Raw genomic sequence first — 12,189 nt, 5'->3', positions numbered from 1 at the left:
CATTTGATTTACGCCATTTCAATGCATACCATTCCTTTTCACCTCCAGGTGAACGGGCCACTGGAGGATCTTCGATCCTTGTCAAACAAAATATTATCCATAGCCCTGTTATACTTAATACTGGTCTCCAGGCGGTTGCCATACGACTTACGTTAAATGTTGCGTTCACATTATGCACGATTACACAATGCCATTTAGAAAGTGGTCAAATGTAACATATCTTATATTTGGGATTACACTTTCTTAGTAAAGTACAAATTCTATTACTTTTTTAGTTGAGCCCCATCCGGGATTCGTACTCGCACCCTCAGAGTGAGGCACCTAATCGCCACCACACAAAGTCAGCCGCCTAACCCACTCAGTTACCGCGACTACCACAAAAATGGAAGTGGACAACTGGTAGTCTAGACTACGGGCTTTGTGTACCCCTCTGATAAGTGTTAATTGGCACGGCTCCCACGGCCGAAAGCTATGATTACACAATGCCATTTAGAAAGTGGTCAAATGTAACATATCTTATATTTGGGATTACACTTTCTTAGTAAAATACAAATTCTAGTACTATTCTAGCTGATAGGTATACATTATCAACTCCTGAACACTTACCGGAATCATGTTTAGAGACGCTCTTACGTATTTTTGATGACATCTGGACAATTTCCTTCGTCGTGGCGTGATGCTATAATTGTGCCCATCCCTAAACCTGGACGTGATCATACTGATCCTTCCAATTATAGGCCAATTTCACTAACTAGCTGTGTTTGCAAGACCATGGAACGCATGATAAATAATCGACTTGTTTGGTACTTGAAAAAACAATAACTTAATAACAGATATACAATGTGGTTTCCGTAAAAGCAGAAGTACTGTCGATCACTTGGTGTGTTTAGAATCATTTGTTAAAGACGCTCTAATTAATAAACAGCACACTGTGTCTATCTTTTTTTATCTAGAAAAAGCATATGACACTACGTGGAAATATGGCATTTTAAAGATTTTACATGGCTTTGGATTGCGAGGCCATTTGCCTCAATTTAAAGCCAACTTTTTAAAAGACAGACAATTTCAAGTCCGTGTGGGTTCTACCCTGTCTGATCATTACAATCAGGATCAGGGTGTTCCACAAGGCAGTATTTTTTTTTGACACTCTTTAGTATAAAGATAAATAGTTTATCCAAAGTTTTAAACGATTCAGTTGATGGATAGTTATTTGTGGATGAGTTTAATATTTCTTGTCTATCGAAATACTATCGAAAGGCAATTGCAGTTAATAAATAAATAAATTAAATAAATGGTGTCTTGAAAACAGCTTTAAATTTTCCAAGACCAAAACTAATTGTCTACAAAATTGTCTAAAGACCCAGAACTATCTTTAAATGGCACTCCGATCAAAGTTGTAAAGGAGGCCAAGTTCTTAGTTCTAATTTTCGACTCCCATTTAACATTTTTGCCGCAAATTCAATCCCTTAAAGCTAAATGCCTGAAGGCCCTTGATTTGTTGAAAATTGTTTCCAACTCAAAGTCGGGAGGGGATCAACCTTACCTCCTCCACCTATATCGATCATTGGTCCGCTCGAAACTTGATTACGGCTCCATCGTATATGGTTGAGCCTGCAAAAGCAACCTAACACTAATTGATTCTTTTCACCACCAAGGTCTAAGACTTTGTCTTGGATCCTTCAGAACTTCTCCTATTGACAGTCTCTATGTCGAGGCCGATGAGCCTTCTCTTAACCATCGCCGTATAAAATTATCCTTACAGTATATAACAAAACTCTATTCTAACGAGTCTAATCCTGCATTTAACTGTGTTTTCAATCCTCTTTATGAGGGTCTGTACATCAAAAAGTCTTCTCATGTTCCGCCTCTTGGGCATAGAATTAATCCATTCATATCTGCTACCGGCATTGAGCTGCAAAATATATCTCCTTCCCGTCTTCTTTCTTCTCCTCCTTGGCAATTAGTGAGGCCTGAAGTTGACCTAACTCTGACAAAGTTTACGAAATCAGAAACTAATGAACTACAATATAAACAAGACTATAACCAATTAAAACTGAAATATAATACATACAAATCCTTATTTATAGGCGGGTCCACGGACGGTGGCGCGGTAGCATGTGCCACTGTCATTGGATCCAGAACAATATCTTCTAGAATACCAGATAACAGCTCTATTTTTACAGCAGAAGCAAAGCCATAATAACGGCTCTTAAATATATTCAAAGACATCCTAAACATAAACAATACATCATATTTTCAGATTCTCTTTCTTGCCTTCAGGCTATTAAAAATCCTACTTGTAAGCATCCACTTTTACTAGAAATATATTGAATTGTATACTGAGCTTGCTACTGGCCAATGCGACATCATGTTTTGTTGGTTACCCAGCCACGTTGGCATTTCTGGGAATACAATGGCCGATACACTCACTCACTATTAGCAATATCAGATTTTTCTGTAAAAAGAGTGTCACATTCATTAAGATGCTGCACACTACATTTTGAACCTTTACCTTTTATCTTCTTCACCATTTTCCATACCTTATTCGTGAGTTAATTTTGGAAACATAGTTCGCCATGACTGTCGTTTATTTTGTTTAAATGTGCGACGAGCCTTGGCGTTTTATTTGTAAATTGGTTTAAGTTAGGGACTGTGGGATGTCGACGGAAACATTTTTCTGCGTTCTTCCTAGCCTTTCCTTCTTGTTTGAAATCAATAGTAAACCATGACTTACGAATGTATGGAGCCATTGAGGACTTTGGTATACAATCATCAGCAATCATATTTAATTCATCAGAAAACATCTGAATAGAATTTAGAACGAATTCGGGTTGTAATCTGTTAGTGCATAAGGTCTCGAATGCTGGGGTTTATGGCTGAAAGTATAGTGGGAATATGGTCACTTCCACAAAGATCACTGTGGACTGATCACTCAAATCCTTTGTATATACTGGGATGCACAACGGATAAATCTAGAGAGGAGTATGAATCAGTTGCAGGATGAAGATATGTGTTAGAACTATCATTGAAATCAGTATTCATGAAGAAATCCTCAAGAATCTTTCCTTTTGCGTTAGTGTTATTACTACCCCAAAGCGGGTTATGGTCATTTAAATTTCCCATGATAATACATGGTTTTGGGAGTCGTAAAGCATCTGAAGATCAGATTGCTGCAGAGACGATAATGGCTGAAGATACAATGAACACATGGTAACAACAATATGCAGAGTAACACAGACCGCAACTGCCTGAAGAGGGGTATTGAGAGGAACAGGACTGTGGATAGTTCTGTCCAAGAGCGTTCGTTGAGGTACTCTCGGATGGTAGTTCAAGAGGCGGAAGACAAAAGTCAGCAGTATAGTTGAAAACAGCAGCAGCCATGTTTATTATGGTTGGGGAATAATGGTAGAAATGGTACATAAGATGGAAATCACGTGACAGAACGCACATCGAAACCGAGTGGCCAATGTTACCGATGTGGAGACCCGCTCTGTCACTTACACACATTCAGAAGTCGGACGGCGATTCTTCATCGTCGACGTAGTCGTTGGTGAGGCGACGGCCTTGGCCGACGCCCCGACTAGCCGCCCAGTCCGTCCGCTTCGGTGGATGATCTGGGCCTGTTTCCTCGCCTCGTTTCTGACTGGACTCCCTGCTTGGTCTCCATGACTGACCATGTGAGTCCTGTTTTATGCATAGGGACTTTACGCCACGTTGTGCAAGGTCACTAACCTGTGCACATGTACATACGTAAGATCCGCCGACGTGGGGAGATGTTAATTGACATTTACTGATGGCATTGAGAATTAAGGGTCCTGCCCTGAGGGGGGTTTATGATAAAAGGGCTACACCGAATGATTGCTGAATACATTAAACAGACAAAGGGGATAGAATTTCGGTGCACTTTGGATATATATGGAAACAATTATGTTGTTTGAACATATGACGTTTTACAGAAACGTATTGAAATGGTTTACTCTATGACAGAACCATGATTCACCTGGAGGTGAGAAACAGTTGTAGAAACCATATTTTCTGATAGATATCAAATCTGTCCGTGGATTTTAGATATGTTTCTTACAGACATAATTCTAATGGTTTGAAATCTTGAATTAAAAGTTGTAAATCATTGATATTGTTTCTAAGGCCTCTACAGTTCCACTGAAGAATATTGAAAGAACCGTTCATGGAGGCGGAATTGGAGATCGTGATCTTGGGAAAGATCCTCTCCGTTGAGTTGGTGGAGATGGGTTGACTTCCATGTCTGAAGGTTCAAAGTTGTTATGAACCACTACAGGGGATGTTAATGGGGAAGGTACCTCTACATGGTTGAGGGTCCTTGATTCTTCTTTGCTTGTGAGTTTTACAGGGTTTTTTGTGATATCTTTGCTGTCTCAGTTTCAGATTCATGCTCTTGTTCATGAGCAGTCTGGCGTTCATTATGAATCTGTCTGTGATGCAGACGTTGAAGATCTGTTGCCGTGTTTAGCAATAGAAAACAGTGATTGTTTGACTCTGACCCAGCAGATGTCAGTCTGACATGCTCTGTCAACAATGCACTTTGAAAATGAAATTGCAGCAGAGTACAAGGTTGTGGATGGAGTAGTATGAGTTTGTGGAGTCAGTAATTTCATTGCTTCAGAAAAGAAAATATTATTTGTATGCTTTAGTTTGAGTATTTGTGATTGTTTCTGGTAGAATGGACAGGATTTTGATGACGAGAAGTGCTCACCGTTGCAGTTAGCACACCTAATATCTGTGCAGGCAGTACTTTCATGATCTTTACTGCAAGGGAAGCACTTAGGGTACTGATAACACGACCTAGGACAATGCCCAAGCTTCTGCCATCATTACATTGGAGTGGACTTGGCATATGTACATCCACTCCGATGTTGAAATGACCAGCCTTGATTGATGATGGTATTTTGGGAAGTGTAAACGTAAGATAAATGGTCGTTGGTACAACTGTGTGTTGATCTTTTCTGGTGAATCTTTTCACAGAAGCGACTCCTTGAGATTTGAGGTCTGAAGCTATCTCGTCCTCGGACATGTCAGAAACGATCACGGATGATACCCCTATACGCATTTAGATATTTGTGAACAGAGACTGTGGTTTCAGTGGTCCCAAAATTATCTGCTTTGAGAAGACTGTTGACGTCGTTCAACATTCGACAAGCAGGGATCCATTTCTGAGACACGTTACAGTCTTGACGTATCCATAAATCCCTTCCACACCCTTGGTCATGAGTAGATATTAATTTGAGAGACACTTTCATCGCCAGAACAAATGGTATCTGTATCTAAATGCCTTCTTTTATTTTTCGATCGAGAACCAGTGTAGAGAAAGGTTGCTATGATAGGGAAAATCGTTCAACATCGCTGCTCTCCACCCACCATGGGGTGTCAACAAGAACAATGCTATAGTGAAAGCCGACTACAAACACTAGGGTTACAGGGATGCTATACTCCAGCAAAAGAGTCACAGGTAGCTACCATAGTCAAGCAGAGTAATTTAAGTAAGGCTGGTTCTGCCCTAGACATTTACCTGAAGACAAAGAGAACCCGGTGGTCAATAATGCCAGATTGACCCATGAGCCACCGCCTTCTGGTATAGGACACTAAGCAGAATGAATTCTAATATGATAGTTTTTATAAGAACCGGTCATGGTAAGAAACAATTTGAATAGCAATGGTTTTAAAATGAAATGTCTCCATGCTCGGGGCACGGCGTGACCAGCCGATTCATAGAATCGTGCCAATTCTACCACCCGTCTAGCAGCAATCGAAATACCTGCCTGCACGACCGCCCGGAACGGGTTATTCTTAACAGAGACTGCCAGATTCTCAAATTCACCTGCCTAACGGTCAGGTTAAAACTTAGGCATGTAAATATATATTGTGTGAGCCCTGTGGTCTGGCTGAAATTTTTGGGAGTTTCATACCCTGCGTCTTGGTGAAGTAAGGGCCAAAGTGGTGTGCAAAAGGAACACTGTTCCAGGCTCGTACTGCCCTCAACCACCAGACTACCGTCCTCCATCGACACAGGGGCACAACCCACGGCAAATTTGGTCACCTCTTACGACCAGCAATGGGGTGCTGTGGACAGTGGTTAGAGTTACCCATCACCCACCACGAGGTGGTGGCTCTTCACGGGTGCCTCATCTTACGTTACATCAAGAGCAACAACACATCCTCGATCTATTTTTGGTGACTATGTTGTTATTACAACGACTGTGTTATTTTATACTGCAGTTGCAATTGTTCAGCTACGGAATGTAGAACATTGCATTGGGTGCTCTCATTAGTTTTCAGTAATGAATATTTTTATGTAAATCGCATTTGTAATTTGTACAGCATTCTTGTTTGTTGAGTCCACATTGAAGATAATGGCACCTTTATTAAAGAAGTTGGATACCGTGGTTTGTGCGCATACCGGATGCGACGGGATGTGACAGTAGGAGCGTGTATTTATGTTGCGCAGCTTTTCCCTTTAACTCGCTTCTAGTCATACTTCATGATATTTTGGCCACACAAGCATTTATCCTGAGGTAAACCTGGGCAAGAGTTATCTCCCCTTATCAAACTGAATTTGGGCAGGCTGTTTTAATTTGAGATAATGTTGATGATACTCTCTGGTAACATATTCTTTTTCTATAATTGAATATTTATCTAGTGTAAATTTATTATATTAAAATTCGTTTTATAAAAAAAATCTTGTTATAATGAAAATCTTTTTATCATTGATGAATCAATATTTCTTTTAAATTCCCGTGTGTTTAGAAGTTAATTAATTTTTCAAATCCTACATACCGACTTGAAAATAGATTTTCCTGCATTATTTCATATCAATATCTTTATAAAAAAAACACATATTAAATAATAAAAGTAAACAAATTACTTTTAAGAGAACTTTTATTGACATATTAATTTTTACAGACGATGCAACAAGGGGGCGCCACTTGTTAAACAAATGCCTCGGTGACTTGCTTTTTTATGGCATAATTAGATTTTTGACACATTTTTCTACAAAATGATACCAAATTTAGCAATTTCTTGACATTTTGATACTTAGTATGCAACCTCCCTAACCTTTTGTATGTTTTAGAAAATTTAGAGTGTCCATATAGATCAACTTTGAATCCCGGTTAAAAAAAATCAAATTGTATTTAAACCTTTCGTTTGTTTCAGCATTGGGCATGATAACACAGGAATGAATGCTGCCTGGAAGTTACAGTGGGTAATGTTTGTATTGTATTCGCAGCTTCCCTGGGTGTTTTCATTCAGACAAGCCGGTTTGTATCCACACTATTAGTCTGTTTGCAGTGAAAACGTACCGATGAATTTCAGTTTAAACAAAAAATTAAAGTTAAGATTGCGAATCGTCATAATTTTACCTTGCCAGTTGAACATGTAAATCTCAGAATTTTATTTAACTTAGGATAAAAGTTGTTTAACAAACGATCATGGTTTCAAATCTCTATTATTGGTTTGTATTACAAGGGGGTATGCACATTTAATGAAACACCGAGAACAAGTAGGGTTGGTCTAAGTTAACGCTCATCACGTACCGCACGTGCATTTGTTTCACTGTTCCAACTACTGCGCTTTCCACCATGTAATACAAACCAATATTAGCGATTTGAATCTATGATCGTTTGTTTGACAACTTTGATCCCAAGTTGAATTAAATTCTGAGATTTAAATGTTCAACTGGCACGGTAAAATTAAGAGAATTTAAATCTTAACTTTACTTTATCGGTACGTTTTCACTGCAAACAGACAAGAGCTTTTGCAGAATCACCGACTAGTGAACAGATGGAGTGAATAATTGATCTGTCACAGGGGACATCACTACTGGCAAACACGGATAACTTTAGTGCCGACCTGACAATTGACCTGTATTAGCACGCATGAGTGCCGCCCACTGGCACTTGCCATTGTGAGCGAAGGGGACCCAGGTTGTCCGCAATCAAGTGTAGTGCGATGGGTGCAGCGCATGGCCTGTCTCAGCAGCTACGCGCGGAATCAATTTCATCGTCATGTACTGCACGTGCACTAGCCTACACCTGCTCTCCCATTTACAAACCTGCTCTCCCATTTACAAACCAAATGCGTTTGCTCATTGCCGTGCACCGCCTACTTCTCGTAAACGCGTTTTTTTTTGCGCTGGTCCATCTTATCCTTGTTTGCCAGTAATTGTATAATTGTGTGTTGAAGCCTAGTAGTAACTCCAATGAGCCCAATTTGGACCCTCTTACTCTTCTCCGTAAGGGACACTCATCATTACTTGTACTTTGTATGTGTAGTCCTGTGCGTAGAGCTCAGGTCATAAATCAGTTGAAGTTAAGCAACGTTAGGCGCGGAGAGTCTTTGGATGTGTGACCGTGTTTGGCAACTTGACTCCTGAGAAATACTAGGACTTCAGTCCTGCCCCACAACGAAGCACATGCGATACATGTGGTCTCACCTTAATCAAGTGGGTTTGTTCAAAAATGACCCTTTTCACCCAGCAGAAAATGGGTACCCGGTGAAATAGTTCCTAAATCTATAAGCCTTCTAGCGCCGAACAGGCTGCTTGAGTTATCCGGGGTAATAATGATCAGATTGTGCGCTTTGAACAGGATATCTAACATGGAAAAGCCGCGTTATAAATATTCTTCTTATCATTATTACTATTAACCTAAGGCAAATGGATCTTCGTCAGATCTTCATCACTTCAAATCTCAAGCTTCCATCAAGTATTGATGTCTTTCCAGGAGTTACGAACTGTGTAACCTTCATTGCAGCTAACATGTAGAAATCTTCTGACTCTTCTGTTTAACAGGTGCGCATTTATGAAAGTTCTGAACCGGGAGTATCATATAAATTTGAATTTGACGACTGGGTGGTTGACAAGGCTGTAAAGCTCACGCACAGCACAGGTGAGCGCTTACTTATGACAACACCATTACGTTTGCACAGGTCATTATTTTAGCTCATAAAAATAAGGTTTAATGGGTGATCTTCTTCAACTAATATTTTCCTCACTTATCCGCTAGGTGCGTTTTACTATACACTCACAAACAGTTTACCAGTGCTGCCTTCACTTTTATTGGTAGCGTTCCAGTTGGTGTTAGTATATGTTTTCCCCTAAACGATTATATATCTGGTGTAATGTCCTGAAATACTTGTTCAGTGACTCCATAATATACTCACACGCAAAAGCAACGCAAGTCGAGTATAAAGTATACATGTATTATATTTTCAACATTCAATACAAGAAATACCAGTGTCAGATAGACAAAGATTTGAGTAAAGACATTTTATTGGCTGCAAAGTTTCAAACGGTAAAGGGGTTACACGGGTTCTGGTCAATAGCCAATATGTCAGTCAATACCTAGTGTGCACCATTAGCATTGATCACTGCCACACATCTCCTGTACATTGAGTGGATTAGACGAACACACCCAAAGCAGCTGTGAAAAGTACACCGGCAGCTGTAGGGACTGCTCGCACATGGTGCAGACGCCTGTTAAAAACATCCCAGTATACGGAGGTTTCGGATTACGTCCCTTTGGAAGTGCTCTCTTAAGAAAAGGCGAGAAAAGGTCGTTGCGTCACCGGAAGGTGGGGCTGTTTCAAGGCCGTCGCTAATGTAAACGTGCCGTCTCATCACTGTTGTGTTCCGGGTTGTACCGCATCGACGCGAAAGCAACAAAAACTTGACAAGTACCCATGGCTACAGGGGTGACCTTTTTCTCCTTCCCGAATAAGATCAGGGCATCAACTCATCGGAGAAGATGGATTAAACTCGTACGACGAGAGCCAGCATGGGCACCGAACAAGTACACTCGGATATGTTCAAGACAATTTTTGTCAGGTGGTGACTGTCCGACGCTGTTTCCATACAACAACTTTAAAATGCCCTCCACACTAAGGTAATGACCATTTACACATATACTATATTTCTCATTTATTTTTTAAGTCTTTGCAAACTTTATTTTGTTACAATTTAGTGTGTTTGGCCACGGATCTATAAATAGATTTCTGGTTTGTCATGGCGGGAGTACGAAAAGCCGACTGCACAGCAGTTTGAATATTTTTTTTATTTGAAAACTATTGTAAAAGTATTTAGCACATCTTGTGAATATAAATCTACAAATTATGAATACTAGAATCTAATTATTTTACATGTTTGTTCTATTTTGCAAATAAAAAATCATCTGTCTTTAAAACACTGCACCTGGAAATTAGCAATTGTATTATTTGTTTAGATCTACTCAAAACTCATATCACTTCACATGGCCTTGGATGAGAAGAAACCCACCAAAGATCTCTCAACTGGTATGCCTGATGTATCAGGAAGCACAGACTTTGCTTCCATACGCTTTTCAGTTGGAGAGATCACAGTCCTTCAACCAACAAGGAAAATAGGCTTTTCAAAAGGTTTGCTCGTACATAATACTTAGCTTTACATGACAAATTTAATTGAAAATGTCTCCTGAATAGTTTGTATAAAGAATGAATATTCTCTGTTGAATAATTGCTTAATTTTTAAAGAGCTAATAGATCTTGTAACTCAAGGTATTTTTTATGTATTTTCCTCCACGTGCAATAGAGTCAAAAACACCCATCGTCAGTGACGATCATGACTATGTCGTGAAGGACGCAGAGAAGAGCCAGATGTGTGAGGCTGGAACTCAGATATATCTGACAATGTCAGACATTCATAACATGAATGAGGACCTTCAAAGTAAAACTGAAAAACTAGATGACAAGAGAACTCTATTAAGGGACTTGTTTCTGGAAAATGTTGTTAAAGATGATGAACATGTAAGGTTTTATACAGGCTTACCATCTTGTACTGTTTTTAACATACTTGTTTCTAAATGTTCACTTTTGAACTATTGGAATGGCAATGCTGCTGCATGTGACACAACAAATAATTCAAGATCTCGTCCTGGCCCCAGTAGAAAGTTGACAATGTATCAAGAATTTATTCAGGATTTCTTCAGTATTTTGTAGCAGATACTTTTGGAATATCAAAGTCACGTGTTAGTCAGATATTTGCATCATGGATTACTTTTATGTCTCAAACCTTTGATAATGTATTGAAATGGCCATCAAAACTGCAGGTTAAGAAATATATGGCATTGTCTTTCAAGCAGTTATACCCTAGAACACGGGCCATAATTGACTGTACAGAGTTCTTTTTCTCAAAAACCTAGATCACCTTCAGCCCAAGCTACTACTTACAGTTCATACAAATCTAGATATACTGGTAAATGTTTACTTGCCATATCACCATCTTGTACTTTCACGTTTGTCTCTGACTTGTATGGTGGTAATGCTTCTGATAGATATATAACAGAGCATTCAGGGTTTTTAGACTTAATTGAAGCTGGAGTTGATATCATGGCAGACAGAGGTTTCTATATTCGTGATTTATTTACTAGAAAGCGAGCTACCCTAAATATGCCACCATTTACTCGAAAATGCACTTGGGGTAAGAAAAAGAGACTTAATGTGAGTGAAATAAAAAAGACAAGAAACATAGCTGAACTTAGAATTCATGTGGAGAGAGTTTTAAGTAACATAAGTCCTTGGGAAGTGAAACCACTTGTTAACAAAATGGTGAAAGTGTGTGCATTTTTTGGTAATCTCATGCCAAAACTAGTCAGGAAGTATTCAGTTTTAATACCTGTTGTAAAACAATTAATGTATAAATTCTGACTTGATATTTGTCTTGTATTCAATTCTGTTAAAACAATAACAAAGGTATGTTGTTTTTAATACATCATGGTTTATTGTTGATACTGTGCTGTACAAAAGTTGTCATGTAATCATTTGTACATAATTTTAGGCACATTCAATTATTCTATTTGCATCATACAGATCTGTACTACGATCAATCGGTACAAAACTCATCAAATCAATATCAATTTCACACAAGCTATGCAAGTAAAATATGACAAATAATAAAAGACGTTGTAATGCTAGGTAGGGAATTTGTTTCTAAATGTAACCTTGATGTGTTTCATTAAGCACCTCTTGGTATTTACAGGAAACTTGTTTCTTTGAAAGATTGCAAACTGTTTACATAACAATTATCCCCATTAAAATAACTTAACAGTACATTTGTTGTGTTTGTCAAATCATAATCATACTGATAAGTATATACAATAAATGTACAGTACATATAACCTTGAG

The 12,189-nt window shown here is 38.9% G+C and overlaps 1 protein-coding gene across 1 annotated transcript in view; it reads left to right on the top strand.

The window, feature by feature from the left end:
• Positions 1-12,189, top strand: part of LOC124279452 — a 93,134-nt gene that overhangs the window by 20,585 nt on the left and 60,360 nt on the right. Inside the window, exons 5-6 of the mRNA XM_046715283.1 lie at positions 7,189-7,237; positions 8,825-8,921. Coding sequence (XP_046571239.1) covers positions 7,211-7,237; positions 8,825-8,921 — 124 coding nt within the window. The 5' untranslated portion in view covers positions 7,189-7,210. The remainder of the gene's footprint in view (positions 1-7,188; positions 7,238-8,824; positions 8,922-12,189) is intronic.

Source organism: Haliotis rubra, unplaced genomic scaffold (genome assembly GCF_003918875.1).
Source record: "Haliotis rubra isolate DU_JTF1 unplaced genomic scaffold, ASM391887v1 Scf25, whole genome shotgun sequence".
Classification (NCBI taxonomy): domain Eukaryota; kingdom Metazoa; phylum Mollusca; class Gastropoda; order Lepetellida; family Haliotidae; genus Haliotis; species Haliotis rubra.
Note: the sequence above shows the minus strand (reverse complement) of the source record. Positions and strands in the feature narration are given on the sequence as shown.